Source organism: Trichinella spiralis, assembly GCF_000181795.1.
Source record: "Trichinella spiralis strain ISS 195 chromosome Unknown Scfld9, whole genome shotgun sequence".
In the NCBI taxonomy this organism is placed as follows: Eukaryota; Metazoa; Nematoda; class Enoplea; order Trichinellida; family Trichinellidae; genus Trichinella; species Trichinella spiralis.
This window is the reverse complement of record NW_003526948.1, coordinates 5,500,962-5,518,416: the sequence shown is the minus strand read 5'-3', so window position 1 is coordinate 5,518,416 and position 17,455 is coordinate 5,500,962. Positions and strand designations below refer to the sequence as shown.

General features: G+C 30.5%; 4 protein-coding genes across 4 annotated transcripts; 2 read left to right on the top strand and 2 right to left on the bottom strand.

Moving 5' to 3' along the window:
- Positions 1-1,019: 1,019 nt before the first annotated feature.
- Positions 1,020-2,817, bottom strand: Tsp_11960 (2-oxoisovalerate dehydrogenase, beta subunit; the record flags this gene model as incomplete). The annotated part of the gene is made up of 7 exons (XM_003372161.1): positions 1,020-1,142; positions 1,196-1,341; positions 1,393-1,564; positions 1,872-2,027; positions 2,087-2,220; positions 2,356-2,424; positions 2,740-2,817. Coding segments are annotated over 7 exons (867 nt in total), but the record flags the coding sequence as incomplete, so codon positions are not given.
- A 2,075-nt stretch (positions 2,818-4,892) lies between these two features.
- Positions 4,893-6,517, top strand: Tsp_11959 (hypothetical protein). The gene is made up of 4 exons (XM_003372160.1): positions 4,893-5,029; positions 5,796-5,859; positions 6,236-6,319; positions 6,473-6,517. The coding sequence occupies exons 1-4, from the start codon at positions 4,893-4,895 to the stop codon at positions 6,515-6,517; spliced, it is 330 nt and encodes a 109-aa protein (XP_003372208.1).
- A 3,483-nt stretch (positions 6,518-10,000) lies between these two features.
- Tsp_11958 (sodium-dependent phosphate transporter 1-A) lies at positions 10,001-14,134 on the top strand. Its single transcript, XM_003372159.1, has 12 exons — positions 10,001-10,199; positions 11,179-11,286; positions 11,331-11,471; positions 11,501-11,623; positions 11,873-11,992; positions 12,044-12,130; positions 12,190-12,303; positions 12,749-12,897; positions 13,290-13,411; positions 13,463-13,648; positions 13,835-14,028; positions 14,088-14,134. The coding sequence occupies exons 1-12, from the start codon at positions 10,001-10,003 to the stop codon at positions 14,132-14,134; spliced, it is 1,590 nt and encodes a 529-aa protein (XP_003372207.1).
- Positions 14,135-14,490: 356 nt separating this feature from the next.
- Tsp_11957 (hypothetical protein) lies at positions 14,491-16,808 on the bottom strand. The gene is made up of 2 exons (XM_003372158.1): positions 16,643-16,808; positions 14,491-15,293 (listed from the first exon to the last, which is right to left on the bottom strand). Exons 1-2 carry the CDS (start codon positions 16,806-16,808, stop codon positions 14,491-14,493), a joined length of 969 nt encoding a protein of 322 aa, XP_003372206.1.
- Positions 16,809-17,455: the final 647 nt, after the last annotated feature.

Below are 17,455 nucleotides of genomic sequence, written 5' to 3'. Positions count from 1 at the left end.
CAAGAAAATTTATAATCATTACAAGGATATAATCCCAAACAGCACAATTAATACTGAATTTCGAATATGACAGTATTAAAAAAACTTTTTGCAATTTTACTTCATTTTCATCTCTTTGCTTTCAACTGGCATAATTTTTCGGTACATTTGTTCTCAGCATTACTTATAAATAGTGCATTTATCGAAACATTTATTAAATTGTGATCTTCATCAAATGAATGCAAATACATTAACCTCCATCTTAAATGTCATACATGATGAATGATAAAATGACAGTGTCCAATAACTGCACCAATAATAAATTATTGCAAATTTATGATTCCAAGAAGTTCATAAAAGAATCTATTTTGGTGAAAACAAGTTTTCAAAAATTTTTAATTACTTATATTATTCAATATTAGTGTATAAGTTATACCAAGTGGAGAGAGGTTCATTAGATATAAAGTGCGTGTTCTTTGAAATACAGCATGTTTTGAATAATATTAAATAATTAGTAATGTCAAAAATTCAAAGTTAAATCGATATGGAAAATTAATAGAATCTAGACAAATATACGCTGAAAATATTTCCATTATTTTATATATCAATGAAATTTCATGAAATTACAAAAATAATTAATACTTGATCATCAACTGTTATTCATTTTTTGAATAAGAAATAAACTTTTTCATCAATAATATAAATTGACAAATTATTGAATAGAAAATATAATAAAATGTATGATTAAGCTGAAAAATAATTATATTCTTGAAAGTAATTTTTCATTACAATTTAAGCATAATCAAGCTTGCAAGTAAAAGATACGCAGCTGCTTAAATTTTACAACATGAAATAAAGCATTTCAAAATTTAATATAAAAGTGTTCTACGTATTATCATAGTGAAAATCCGATTAAAATACAAACGAGCAATTTATATGTGAAAGATTAAGGAATCAACTTAAAATGAGCATCATTATGCAAATATTGAAGTTCTCTTAATACCATCTGTTCATTATGAAACTATATACGATCAGCTTAATTACATTATTGTAAAGGATATGAAAAAGTAAAATACCTGAACGGACGCAGCTATTTCTGCACCAAATCCCATTGTAAAAGGCGCCTCGTGAGCCACCAACAGTCGTCCTGTCTTTTTCACTGACTTGAAATTGTCTAATTTAACATTGTTCAATAATGCATATACAAAATAATCACTTCATAAACGGTATTTTCATCCCAGGGTATTATTGTTCTCAAATCAATAAGCTCGCAGGAGATGTTCAACATTTCCTTTGCCATTTCAGCAACCTTGCGCATGATGTGCACTTGGGTGCCCCAAGCTAGCAGCGTCACATCAGTCCCTAAATTTTTATTTGTAATACTTATGAAACAAAACATCTGAACCATTATACCTTGTAATAATATTTCGGCTTTTCCGAGAGGAATAGTGTATTCTTCAGTTGGTACATCCTCTACAGCTAATCGATACATAATTTTAGGCTCCAAAAATATACATGGATTTGAATCGTAAATACTGCTCAGAAGTAGACCTTTCGCTTGTTTTGGGCTTCTTGGAATAGTTATCTAAAAGGAATAAAACATTACCTAGAATTTAGGCAAAACAGCATACAGTTGAAACATAAAATCAAAGCAATAAAGAAAAACCGATTCCTTCTGTAAAGCTGTAATATGTAAATGGTGTAAAAGTTTATTTTCTATTTATCATGAGATAAAGCTTAAAAGAATCTAACATTGTACAAAATGGAAAACATAAGCCTCCCCCAATCCTTTAGTTTTTTCTACAGTATTCATTAAATTAACAATTGTTCACTGTTGTTTGAAAAGGGTTATTTTGAAACATTAAGCTGAAAGTTAAATTCAAACAAATTGCCTTCAGTCCTGCAGAATGGGCAAAAAAAGCTTCAGGAGATTGAGAATGATATATTCCTCCGTGGCCTACTGCACCACAAGGAGCTCGGATTGTCAAAGAACCGCAGTTGAACAAATTACCGCTACGATATCGATACTTTGCAGCCTCGTTTATTATCTAACAAATTGATCATAAACAATGAGCAAAGAAACAATAATTATTTTTTTAATTATGACTTGATCAAATGCAGGAAAAATATAATCGCCAAACTGCATTTCTGCAATTGCCACTATGCCAGAAACAGAGGCGCCAATTCCAAAGCCGGCAATGCCTTGCTCGCATAAAGGGGTATTGAAAACTCGTTCCTTTCCTATAATAAACTCTTCAATAAATTTCTCAAAAAATATTACTTTATACATTTCAAATTACAAAAATTTACTGTTTATGAAGAGAGGCCTTAAAAATTTTTTTGACAATTTTTTTCAGGCTAAAAACAATTGCTTACCATATTTGTCTTGTAATCCAACTGTGCATCGAAATACTCCCCCAAATGCCACGTCTTCTCCAAATACAACTACATCAAAATGTCATGAATATTATGTAATGTAAAATAATGGAAAAGTTTTAGTCTTAATCAAAGTATGCAATTTCAAAATATTTAAACCTGAGTATATAGCTGTTTTAAAGTTTACTATTGATTCTTCGATTGCAACTGTTGCTTTCACTTTCTTCTTGGTTCTGAATAATAAGCTTGCAGCTGTATTTTCCATACAGTTTAATTAAACTTTTGAACATTAATTTATTTTTGAAAATTTCACCAAAAATTTAACAGAACTTCTTCATCCCATTCATTACGCAAACAATTCTATTCGATTGGCATTTGACTTACTCGAATCCGGTATCTTAGAAAGTGCAATATCCATAGCGTTGTTCACAGCTTGGCATATGTTCATTTTCTCTGCATTTGCTATTCAACAAAAGTAATTATGTTTGCATGCATACAAGAGTTTATCTGAAATATTTACTAGTTTGATTTTGGACTGTCTCAGGAATGAATGTAAAGCGTTGTGAAGCTTTGCGAATGCACTGCTGCTGCAAACGAACATTGCCGAGAAAAATGTTCACACCATACTTAGCCATGCGTAAGATGCACATTGTTATGCTTTGTCAAAGTAGGAGTTATTAGTCTGAAAATTCTCAAAAAGTAAAGTTTTAGTTTTCTTCTGTTATTGCTTTTTGTTTGAATAATTTTTGGCAGGTTTTAAGCATCTTTTTTAATTGAAGACTAGCTATCTGTATTGATATTTTTTAATTTACAAGTCGTTGTTATTTTGCAAATTTTTGCAAAAAGTATTTGTAGAATTTATATTTAAATCCACGTATAAATAATATGAAACTTTTCATTTGTAAATGGAGCACATAAATCAAAGTGTTATGAAACTTTTTAATACAGTTTTACAAATCAGATATAGTGCAGAATAGACACATAAATATATCAGCAGAAGTATAGATATTTCTGAAAGTTCATTCCTCACTGATAACACTTGAACACTGCATACCACTGAGCATGTATATTATAATCGAGCACTTTTGAATAATCATGAAACACTATTAACTGTGGAAGTGAATAAGTGGACTGCTATAGTGTACTAAGCACTGAGATGAATATTACTGCTTACAGAATTACCAGTGTATGCATTTGAAAACGTTTCTCAGAAACAGCAGCTGAACTGATGAGATAAAATCAATACAGTGTAGCTGGGAAATAAAACTAAAAGTTAATTAAGTTGTATACGACTGAAATCAATATGAATTACACTGATCTGACTGTGCAGCATCAGCTTTGCTAATAAGATGAAATCAATCCTATAAAATGTGTCATAGAATGTTTCTGTGATGTTTTCTTCAATTAATCAACAAATTCACAAAGAAAACAAATGGACATAGAAATAAAGAAGAATTTCAACTGAAATTTTGCATACCTAAAATGGAAAAAGTGTACAATGGTAGTTGTTGAAAAATTATTATTTGTGCTAAGTTACGTTTCTTAGAATAATTGAATTTTGAATTTAAACAACTGCCCATTGTTTATAGCAGACATGCAATACTGTCAATGAATATTCGTAACAGCTTTAAAAAATTTCATTTACTAACAATATCTACTCAATTTGAACTAGACATACCTCAAAAATAGAAATTGGAAGAGTAATTGTGTTAAAAAATTTACAGTACTGTAAATAATTCGATAGTCAAGTACTCACATGTTATAAATGAATTTTTGAAGATATTTTTTATAAAAGTTTGAAAGTTATCATTTCATTTATTGCTAACTTAGTAAGTTTTTGCGACTAGATGAAATGATAAAAATGAAATAATTGAAGTGAATGGAATTTTGAAATTAATAAATTGTGTTTCTCAATTGAAACTGTTTCAGTAGGTGTATGAAAGTTCAATAATAATAATTTGGAATGATTTCAAATCAGTTACAAGATGTTGAATGAAAACTCGAATTATTCAACAGAAAATTGTAATGATAAGAAAAATAAAAGAAAAAATTGTTGTTGTTGTTGTTATTGTTGTTGTCGTTATTTTTTCACATGAGAAGTATTTGCATGTGGAACAATGTCAATAACCTAAACTACATGTGATGTCGGAAATTAGCCTTGCTTCGTGTCAACAGATTTGGCAGTGGGCATTTGTTTTTCTCTTCTTGAACTTCAAGGGTGCAGATGTTCGAAAAACTTATTTGTAATGCTGATTCAATCTGTAGCCGCAAGTGCTAAATTGCTCTGATCAGCGACTCGAGAGAACAGGAAATGTGCAGATGAAGCAGTTTGAAACGGAATAAAGTTTCAGTAGAAAATTCAGTTCAAACAAACCGATTATATTATCAAATTTGGGCGATCTGTGTCAATGATTTTTTCTTGTTGTTTTTTATTTTGCTTTAATTGCAGATTTCACTTAAATCTGCAAAACAAATTTATTATTCGTCTTTGCATTTTCCGGGATGCTGGGTATAAATTAATCTTCGCAGTTGAAGAAATGAAAAGTGCAATATTTGTTCAATGGGAACAGTGCGCAGATGATAAGCAAAATAAATTTGTCGAACAGTTGAATAAAAAGAATTGTACACTTTCACCACTTTCATCAACCAATCAGACCGAAGTACCAGACACCAGGTACGTGCATATTTCTTCAATTTTGTAATGAAATTTCCATAAAAGATCATATAAACGAAATCGAACTTGTCAACATGCGTCAACAGTTGAATGATTGTTGATTTTAGTCGAATTCATAATTAATTAATTAATTAATATTTACTGAATAAATTTTCCACTTCAAATAATTTTCCAGTGGAATGAAATTCAATATTTGAGGGTCAATTATGTTGAATTAATCAAGCAAGAAACATCATTAGCATTAATTAATGATGGGAGTTTCTGAGAAAAACTGGAAAGAAAAAAGAATTTGAACAACCGAGTTGAGTTGTTGCATTGTGTTTAATGAATGTCTTCTTTTTTTTCATCTACGAAAAGTGACGTTCGAGCTGGTATTGGAAGCAGTGATTGTGTTTGCAAAGCATCATTAAGCTGCTTCATGTGTCAATTGTATGCCTTTTTTCTTTTGCTGTTTCTTAATCCACGAAGAAAATCAGCAAATATTTTCCAACTGTTTATCAGTTTGCTTTGATTGAGCTGTTGATGCATTTTCATCTTCGCTTTCAAGCTACTGCTTTCAAGTCAATTTGACAACTAGTTGCAACACAATGTTGTATATTTTTTCATTTCTGCTTTTTTGATACTTCTCATACGTAGTTTGCAAGTACCGGAAATGTATTCTTATTTATTTATTTATTCATTTATTTGCACTGGTAGTGCTTAATTTTAAAAACAAGAAAGTTGTATTTTTTTTATTACTTTTAAAAGTTTACCAAGAAAATTGTAGACGAAACAAAATATACTGTACAGTTGTTCCACAGTTTACAGCGTTCATAATTAACGTTCATACGGTACGGGTTTCTTGTTAATACTTTATTCAAATCTTTCCCTATTCTATTATTCTATTGCTTCGTTGATTTCTTTGAATTTAAAATACTCATGTTGTGCGATTTGTTTGTCATCGTTATGATGTTCTGGTCAAAAGTGGAAGCATTCAGCGCATGCTTTTCTCTAATTTTGCAAAAATTCACTTTGGAACAATTTTTACAAAGTTGCATAAATGCACACAACTGACCTTCTATTTGGCATTCAATTGGACGATGCAGTTGAAATAAATTTTAAAAATTGACATTCCAATCGCTGTAAATAGATCAACTTATCTTTGGCAAAAATTTGAAAATTGTCTGAATAATAATCAACAGGGGGAAAATTTGAAAAATATGTTAGACACTTCAAATTGAAAAGCCATTTCACTTCAGCATAGTTGAGAAGTTTGGTGCCATTTCAAGGAAACTTGCGAAACGTACATTCGTAAGTAAGTATGCTTAGTGTTGGGAAAGTGTGGATTTTGGTTAGGGGTTATTCCTACTGGCTTCACATCAAGTTGTGCATATCTTTTTTCTTTAAAAGCAACTCGAACAATTTGTATTGTTTAAATTATTTCAACATTTAAATCAACTTTAGCACATCAGTATTGAACTTCAACTGTCAACATTTGCATGTACGTAATGTGTTGTAAATAATTTTTATTACATTCGGCAAAACTGCTTACAGAATAAAATTATTCTATTTTGTCGTAAATGAAACTGCTTCAAATGGAGAAATTGACATTTCCTCACAACTTTGACAGCAAAAAACACTCACTACTGTGAATGCATATTTGCAATGAGCAACTTTCATTATTGAATTATGCATCAGTGATGATAAGTCCACATGCACCTACAAATAACAATTGATTCTGAATAGCTGGGGATGGGATCTATTACTTTATAACTTTTATTTTATTTGTTAGGTTGTAAAAACATAATTATGACAATTTTTTGCCATGTCAAATTTGCATCCAAATTTAATGCTTTAATTAAACAAAAGACAATAAACTGACTGTCAATTGGTGAGATTTTCAGCTTTGAAAATAAGTTGTTTTTAAATTATTATTATTAAGAGAGAAAGTGTAGAAGAAAAGACTGTATTCAATTTAGCAGTAAAAATGTAATTGCAGTTAGATAAGCTTCATTTAATTTCAATCAACTAGTTTGTCGTAAAATAGCTGAATAGTAGGCGAAGATGGATTTGCATTTTTTGCAATACTGCGACCATTGGTGACCACTGGTGAGCTCGGATTCGATTTGGTCAGGCAATGACAAAGGTTTGGCAACGCCATCATTACTGTATATAGATTAGAACTGGTGATGAGTTCAACCATCAAAGCTTGTTTTACACTTCAATATTAGAACATTAATGTTGAAACATTAATAATTTCAAGATCAACAACAAGATAATATTTTTCACTATTGATTTACTTGATCATCACTGACTTCATCACAGTACACTATTTGAACTTTGTTCTTAGATTAGAAGATGTTGAATTTGGCATGATGTCATTTTGTTTAATTTTTTTAAATCACAATTTATATATGTTTTTATGTAAAAAGAGCTTGCTTTTTGTTTTTGCAAAATATTTATCACAGTGAGTGTATCTGTGTGGTGTCAGTTTTAATTAAGTTCAAATCGTGTTCTTCAAAATGCAATTCAACAAGTAAAGCATTAAATTCATCATATGTTGAATTACAGTTTTGTTTTTCCTTTTGTCATACAAGTAGATTTATTTAAATCATAATCAATTTACAGAAAAAATTTCTTCAACAGTTTGCAATTGTTAAAGAAATTTACATATCTCAGACAAATATTGATCCTTTTTTTGTGAATTATTACTCGACCAGTTGTGAAGTGGTTGTGAAAAAATTAAAAAAAACTGTAAATTATTAAAAGCACTGATCACTCGATTGCCAGTGATTACAACATTTAATAAAGAGTGCAAGTTGCACAGTTTGAAAAATGCAATTCTGAGTCGACCTGTTTTCCTTGAAAATACTGCAAGCTTACATTATTGAACAAACAATAAAAGCAACTGACGACCTACGGCAGAAAATATTGTCATTTTTTGTTTTATTCTCTTTTTCAATGCCGCACATCAAAATTGTATTCAAAAATAAATGTAAATTTATGAACTGTAGATTATCACTTATTCACCTTATTTTACTTTATTTTCATGAATAAAATTTTTATAGCAATCCGACTGACACAAACGCAGGTGCGTGTGGAAGTATTTCTGGTATTTTCATTTAGCAGATTAAGTATTTTATGATTATTATTATTAAATTATGTATAATTTATTTCTTGTTTTTATTAATTTAATGCTTAAATTAAAAGATGCTTTTATGTTCTTTCTCCTATCAGATGCTTATCACATTGGCTGTATCAAAGGCTGATTGCATACTTAAAGCAGACAACTCTAGTTATAGTAAGTAGTTTGAACTGTATGTGTAGAATTATGAGTTTTAATGTTTATTTTACAAACACCTACGCGCACAAGCGAACGAACATACACACACAAGCTTGAATGAATCGATGAATAGCTGAGAGCAATTTCATAGCACAAGCAATATTGTTTGATTGTTCAGAAAATAAGCGCTGAAAGTCACAGATCACAGAGATTTGCAAATTGTTGTCATTATTTATTTGCATGATTATCAAGGCATTGGAAAATTAATTGCTTTCGAGTATTTAATAAATATTAATGCAACCAAATGTGTGTGCGTGTGTTCACTTGAATATGAGATGAACAAGTCAGCTAATTTCATAGCAAACATACAAAAGAAAATAAATTTCAGCACACCCATATTTTTGTCTATAATATCCGGTTACGTCAACAAAATTTACCGGATGCATTATTGGCAATTTGACTGGAATTTGACTGGCTATTCCGTTCTGCTCTGAATTATTGCCAATCCGTTTTACAAGCTAGTAGTAAACTGGCTTTTTACAAACAGCTGGCCAGCTTTGTCACTCACAGAAGTTAAAGCTTTATGAAGGCCACTTGAAATGATGATCGATTGACTGATTCTCAGAAAAAATGCATAGCACTGAAAGTTCAGTAAGTTTAGCTCAGTTAAGAAAAGCTACACTTATCGGTAGGTGATGTGATTAAAACTTTATTTTTAATTCCATTGCCAAGCTTATTTACTTGCTGTTTCTTGCATTAATTTTGCTTCACAAGCATTCTTCACATACTCAACTTAGCTTCAGTGAAGAAGGCTAATTTTTGTCAGCTTTATCATTCGATAATATAGCTATGTCACTTCAAAATGCATGGTCATTTTCGTTTACGACTCTCTTCTCTTTTACACTATTGAAAAGCATATTTTATATATTTTCGAACGATTGATTCATTATTTGGCTACTGAGCGCAGTTTCGATGAGCGTTTGATTAAAATTTGAAATTTCCATAACCAAATTTGTAAACATACAATAAGCTACATTTCATTGCTACATTCAAAAGCTTCTAACAGCATGAAATTTACTTTCATTCTCGTTCATTTTGTTTTGTTTCTTTTTGGTTTAAAAAATTAATGTTAATAAAAGAAGAATTAATTAATCAAATTAAGAGTTTTTTGCGTGTCAACAAAAATGTATCATCATCGATTTCAAAAAAATCAGTCAAAAGTTATAAATCATATTTAAGCTTATTGAACTTTTTACTGCAATATTTCAGCGAAATGTCAACAAAATATATTTAAAAAATAATGAAAAAAGATTTTTAATCAAATGTTTCCTATCAAACTGGTGCATAAAAGTTACGAAATTGCACTTTTCACTTCATCGAATAATTTATCAACTCTGGTTAAGCTATATTTATTGAAGACGTTTAAATGTGCATTATAAATGTCACTGAGCATTTGTCGGTGAAATTTTAGTCGACTTTGTTGCTTTTAGTACATATTTTTAATTTGATAAAATAAATATCACTCACTTAATTATACATGTGTCATTAATTACTGATCATGTTAATTTATTTAACGGCTTCTACTTTTTTTATCAAATTAATTGTATTTTTAGGGTGCAGCTTGTGGCATTGTTGAAACATCTCTGCTTAAGCCATAAATTTGCAGTTTTCTCTATTTGTCAAAGGACAATTTACATTGTTAATCCGTCATGGATTTGGAGCAGTTTCAATCTCAGACACTTTGGATACTGATTGTCGCTTTTATAATAGCTCTAATTTTGGCTTACGCTATTGGTGCTAACGATACGGCGAACAATTTTGGAACCAGCGTGGGATCAAAAGTGCTCACACTTCGCCATGCATACATATTTGGAACAATATTTGAAACTCTTGGAGCCGTTCTTATAGGTATGTGCTTTTGTAATGAAAATACTTTACATTATCAGAAGCAGATTATATATTATTTTTTTGCAATTGCATAATTCAGAGTATGAAATTTCAGTATTAGTTTGTGAAGGAGATATTTCTTCGAACAAAGTAAATGCCCACTTTAAAATATTGCTTCTATTTGCATACAGATAGCTTTTATTGTAATGTCAAAGGCATTCTTTTCATTTTTAAAATGTAAATGAAATCATTTTCATATATGCTTTATTTAAAGCCAAAATAGATGAAACTAGTATAAAATGTCATAGTGCTTGTTTTGTTTACTGTTCCCATTTTTGTGCTTGCTACATTTAAGAAAAAATTTTAATTGCTTTTCTTTATATTTATATTTCAAAAGAATATTTTTGTCAAGTGCAAATCATAATAAATTGAACCAGTTTTCAACCATGATATCAGTAATGGCATACATGTTCCAGCATGCAGTATGAGAAAAATAATGCTAATTTTACGTTTCCCATTAATCATTTATAGTATTTTTTTTTCTATATCATGGGGATTCTTATATTAACCAGGTTTAGTTGTAGTAAAACATGAAAATTTGATTAATTGACGTTTTTAAAAATTTCAAAAAATTTATTCTGAATAGCAGTTGCATTAAAATTCCTGTAATATTCACTGATGCATAAACCATCGTCGAAGCGGTTCTGGCCTTTCGTTCAGCACAACCAATGCTGGAGGTATATTTTTGGTCTGCATTTGCAGCAAACTTTTTCACTTGCAAAACATTTTCTCTACATGAATGATTGCTAATCAACAAGAATTAATAATTCATACTCAAAAAATTTGCTTTTGCTACAAGAAACATCTACATATGCATTTGTGACTGAGTGCAAAAAATATTGATATATGTTTTATATAGCAGTTGGAAGCAAACAAAAATAAAATAAAAATTCTTATTTCATAGTAAATAAGTTAAAATTATTTAAATTTAATCTTTCAGGTTATAATGTTACGGATACAATGCGTAAAGGCGTGGTTGACATCAATTTGTACAACAATACAGAGAAGCAGTTAATGTTAGGACAGATTTCTACATTAGCTGGTCTGCGTAAAATTTCACAAATGCAAACAAGCTTACAATTCAAATTGTAGGCTGTGGATCCTGGCTACTGGTTGCCACGTTGTTAAAGCTTCCGGTGTCAGCGACTCATAGTGTTGTCGGTGCAACGGTAGGCTTTTCACTAGTACTTCGTGGAACAAGAGGAATTGACTGGATTGAAATTGGACGCATAGGTAAGTTCATTCTCACTTGATAATCTTAGAGTGGCATTTGTTTTTCTCCATGGTTGGTTTTTCTAGTTGCCTCATGGTTCATATCTCCTCTTTTATCTGGTTTCATCTCTTCAATGTTATATTTGATAATACGCTGTACAGTATTGTCAGCGGTAAGTGATTAGAAGGATTAGATTTTATTCAAAAAGTGCAGTTTAAACAATGTTGCATTTTAATACACAAATAAATGAATAATACTGTTTAGAAAAATCCAATCAAGTGTGGCTTAATTTCATTGCCAATTTGGTATTTTGCTGTTGTTTCAATAAATTTACTATCTGTGTTTCTTGACGGGTCAAAATGTAAATGATTAATGAACAAATGCTATTTTCTCAAATTTATTTTTTATTATTCTTGCTTAGTGCTGCATTTGGACGAGGTACCACTTTGGGGTGGCATTCTGGCTAGCATATTCGGAGGACTGATTGTTGCATTATTAATTCAATTATTTGCCGTTCCTCGGTTGCGAAAAGCTCTCACCAGTAGTTCATTTGGATTTGATTTGAATAAATTTTAAAATTTATTTTTTTAAGCTGATTTACTAAAGCAAGAAGAAAATCACGCATTTGAAAGTATCAATCCCATAAGTTTAATAAGTTATAATATGGAAGCACCAAAAAGTAAAAGAATTTCATTTCCCTGCAGACTTCGTTTGATTCCAATAGCTTGCTCGTTTCAGACAATAATTATCCCTTTATGAAGAATCAACATCCAATTAATGGAATTAATTCAAATTCCAGTGGCTTAAATACATTTCATTCGTACAACAGCGGCGTTCAAGATGGTCAACAAGGTAAATGCATTTTATTTACACAGGAATTATAAATACCATAAAGCTGATAAAAGTTTTCTCACGAGATGTTATTCAGCAGCATTATAAATGACATTATTGAAAAATTTCGTGATATATGAAAATTTTACTTTTTGAGATCATTGTTCATGATGAAAAATATTTTTTCATTTAATTTTTCATAAAATAACTCTTTGTACTACTGAAAAATTATGATGCCGGATTTTTTTTGCTTTTTTTAACTTGTATTGTGTTCAATTTCTTTTTTTAATTTCTCTGTGCTACAATAAATTTACCAGTTATAAAGAGGATGTTATGCAAGCTTGCATTAGTGCAACAAATATAGCGCACAATGGAATTTTGTGCTCCGTTACTAGAGAATAAATGCACATTTTGAAATAATATCAGTGTATACTGATTTTGTAAAAGTCGTTTATTGAACATTTAGGAAATATTGAAACTATATTTGACGTAATGAGCAAAGTTGAAACGTGTTATCTCCCTAAAAGAGCAAACATTTATCCTGGTCCACAGAAGTCACTTGAAATGGTCACTTCCCATCCAACATCTTGTAATATGTTTTATCATTTAAAAAAAGTATTTTTGAAGTATATTTTGTTGATAATTATGCAAAAGCTGAGCCGCTTTAAATTAAGCAAATGAAGATTTTCAGATCCTATTCATAATGTAGACCAAAAAATGACAATAATATCTATGCTTGTAATGATGACATAAGCTTTAGTTAAAAAATTAAAACATCATAAAGATTGAAATACTTTGAGAATAATTTCATTATATATGTAAGAAGTTTAATTTTAAAAAAAGTGAAAAGAGTTGTGTTATGTGTTGTGTTAAAACATGACATTATGCTTTAGCAGTTCAAGCGGAAGAAAACAAAAGTGATGTGAATATCATTCAAAAATTAAAAACCAAAGTATGATTGCATTAAAACGGCTTTACGCTTCAATTTAAGAATTTACATTAAACAGATGAAAAGAATGCTGCTTTGCCACATAAAGGATGATTTTCCCGGTATTGGAAAGCTGTTCAGTTCTCTTCAGGTACTCAGTGCTTGCTTTGCCAGTTTTGCGCACGGAGGAAATGATGTCAGGTATGAAAATATTTTGCATTATTTAAATATTGACAATTTTTCGTTGTTCAGCAATGCTATGGCACCTTTGGTTGGAATATGGGTAATTTACAGAGATGGGTACGTGTCTGAAACTGCAGAAACACCTATTTGGTTAATGTTCTACGGGGCATTTGGAATGTGCGTGGGTTTTTGGACATTGGGCCATCTGGTAATTTATACTGTTGGCGAAGGGTTGACACAGATTTCTCCAGCAAGGTATGTACTGATTTATTTTTTAATTTCTAAAATTAGTCTAATAAAATATGACAAAGCGATTTTGAAAACCTGAAAGAAGATCATTAATTTTCTTATTATTGTTATAAATAGCACATCAATCTGTCAAAATATGCGTTGTTTTCAAAAGTTTTGCTTTATAGCTGTAACTTTTAAAATTAATTTCAGTGGGTTTGCTATTGAAATGGGTGCAGCAAGTACAGTCCTCTTTGCCAGCAAACTTGGTGTCCCGATCAGCACAACGCATTGCAAAGTGGGCTCAGTCGTCATTGTTGGATTTCTTAGATCCCAAGTTGAAGGTGTAAATTGGGGTACTTTCCGCAATATAGTTTTGTCATGGCTTGTTACCATACCTGTTGCAGGTATTTTTCAAGTAGAGAAACAAAAATTTATTACATTTACTTTCATGGAAATGCTTTAGGTTTTATTAGTGCTGCTGTTATTGCCTGCCTATCGTTGATTCCTTAAATTCATACGAATCACATTCATCTAAAATTGACTGTCTCATGCTGCAAATAATGACTGTAAACGCAAGTATTATTCCAATGTTCTCCATTGATATGCATTGATAATAAAAGCTCCGTTTTAATAAGAATTAGCCATTATATGAGACATGCATAACAGTTGACAGACAATAATGAAATATTTAGTTTTATCACAAGCGACATTTACAATTGATAATCATTTTCGAATTAATTGACAAGTAAGGTAATAAGATGATAGGGAATCATTTTTGGTACTTTATTGCCAATAATGATTGATAATTTATAAATTAAAATAGAGTCCATAACAGAGAAAGTTCTTTTTTTAATACAATGACAATTTTACGATGTGATTGTTCTTTCCTTATGACTTCTTTCATTCATGGTCACTGTTTGAACTCGACCTCGCAGATAGTTCCAGCGACTTTTCAACAGCTTTTTAGTATTTGAGCGCATCATACAGCAGAGCATAATTTCAATCGGCACAGTCAGGGGATGAATAATCCAAAAATACATGCCCAAGTTGTCATACAACGTGTCAGCGCTAGAAGCAAGTGCCGTCATTGGAACAATCTGTGTGATGACAGAAGAAAAAATGATCATCGAAATTCGTTGAGTAATTTTCTTTTCACGTAACAACCTGTGCATCCGAACAGAATCGCTGGAAATGTTGTTATTCTTGTGCATGACAATCAGTGCAACAATGTAAATTATCAAGCTCAGCCAGTGAGCGGTGAGTAGAAAATAAGCGTGAACGTTGTAATATGTTTCTGAAACGGTGTCTGCATGAAAGCATAATGATGAAATTTTATGAAAACGTCTTTCACTTAGCGCCGTGTAAGCAAGAACGCCAAGAAACCCAGTCAATCCACACGCATACGTAACTTGCATCACTGCAGCCGTTACGGTAAGAGTAAGCTTTTGGTAAAGACTCATGGAAGTCATGACAATAAGTCGATCCAAAGAAATGAGAAGCAAGATCAAAGCACCAGAAGTTTCGCCCACTTCATATAGACAAATGAATGTCGTTTCCATCAAGCAAATTAACGGTGTCACTTCATAATCACCCACATTCAAAATATTAAAATGGTGTATTCCCGATGCTGTATAAGCCACACCAAGTATTAAGGTGCTGATACATAAAGCTAAACATACATACAAAAAAGTTCCTTCTTTACATCACTGTAAAAATTACTTATTTGAAATTTATATGAATTATAAATTAAATCGAACGACAACTTTATTAGCTTTTAGCAGATCATCGAAAGTCTAATTTTTAGATATATTTAACAAAAGATTTGTCTATCAAAAATCTTGATTGCTCCAAATTTGCACATTATTCATATTTTCTCTACGATAAACACTGCTGCAGTTATTGAAAGAAATAATAGCGGCGTGTAGTATTGGCATTTTTGTAAATAAAAGCGTACGCAACAATTTTTCCTTTTCATTTATTTTATTTTTCAATTATCACAAATTTTACTTTAAATTTATTTGCTCTTCTAATTATGACATTGACGATGAGCTCATTCTTGCCTGCTATCAGATAAATTAAAATTTTTCATTTCAGACAACACAAATGAGATAGGCGTTTGGTGTGGAAACTGTCAATATTTTTGATTGAAAGTTGCAGTCAAACAAATGATTAGAACGCATTGTAAAAAAGCTCAGTCACGCTATTGTTAATACGTGTCAAGCTGATATGCTGTTAGATTATTTCTGTCCTGAAGCTGTGAAAGAAGCATCAAAATCAATTTTACGCTATTTGAATCCTTGAAATGAAAAGGTTGTTTTACTTATTACTGAATAATTAGAAAAATATGATGCAACATTTTATAGATAAATATTTAAATAATATTGCAGTATTTTTTATTTTTCAGAACATATTAATGAGGAATAATATCAGAAAATAAATCATCAATGTAAATTGTAAAAATATTTTCAATCAATGCACACCATGAAACAATAATTGTGCTTTTTTAATTTATTTCTATTTTCAGAGTTAGTGTTATGGGTTACGTTAGAAGATTTATTTATTCAATAATATGCTACAAACTTTACACTTTTCATTCGATTCGAAACATTTGAGTATGCCAGTGTATTATAATGAAAGTGATAAATTCGGTGAAAACATATTTTATTGGAAGTTAATTGCAAATGTGAATGCATTTAGGGAAAATTTTCTGATGATAAATCTTCACCTTTTAATTTACCTCTTCAGGTATCCATAAATTTGCATTTCATTTACAATTGCAGAGCATGAATTGAATAAAAGGCAAATAAAAAGCTAAAACTGCTGACTAATAGTGTAAGAAATTAATATTTTTTCAATTTTCATCTGCAGATAATATATAACAACTGAATGAATTATACCATGCACTGTTATATGGTTCAGTGTTGTATTTTGTTCAACAAACGATATCTTTTAATAACAATTAATGAAAAGAAGAAAAAATGCAAAATTATTGCGCCGTTTTCAGTTAACAATGCTTACCTCGGAAAAATACCATTTCTTTGCTACCGCTGCTTAACATGGATATCAATACAATGACCAATGCACTGTTCATAACTGTTATACAGCCAACACTCACGGTTAATTGGCTTGCTGAGACAACATAATCACGGTCATACATTGAAGCATTTGAATTACTTGTATTCATTTTTGTTTTGTCAGTGCAATGATTTTTAGATGTTTTTTTCCAAGCGGAAGCAATTCAAAATTACCGTCTCCAGTATCATTACTCTGTGGAGACATGTCTTGGGGAAAATGGAATGTCTACTGAAAAGCAAAAATTATTGATAAAAACATGAACATCTCATTGGTGAGTATAAATGCGTCATAAATGCTAAGCATTTCATTTCAAACTTTTTCCTGTCGCATTTCCCAGTTCCAATCCGATTTACATTTAAAAGGAAAATTACTATTTGATTAATTTATAAAGATTGTAACACGGAAAACTTTTACTAATAACGATTTTCAGAGAGGAAAGTTTTAATTACAATTTTAAGAATAATTTTTTGAAAGACATTTGTTTGCGTGAGCATTTTTTGAACGCTCAGTAAAATAGTCTGCAAAATAATGCATATTTTTTCATTGTATTGTGCTAATAAATTAAAAAATTTTTTATTTAAAAAAGGAAGAGGCAATTTTATATAATTAATACTGAGCAGTATTTATGTAGTTTGTAGATCTGAGTTAAGCAAGTATATAAATAAATAATGTAAGTTTCTTTGAAGAAATTTATGCCTCACTATTCATGTTTATGTGCAATAAGACAGAAATAGTTATGCAAAGTTCAAGTTCTCT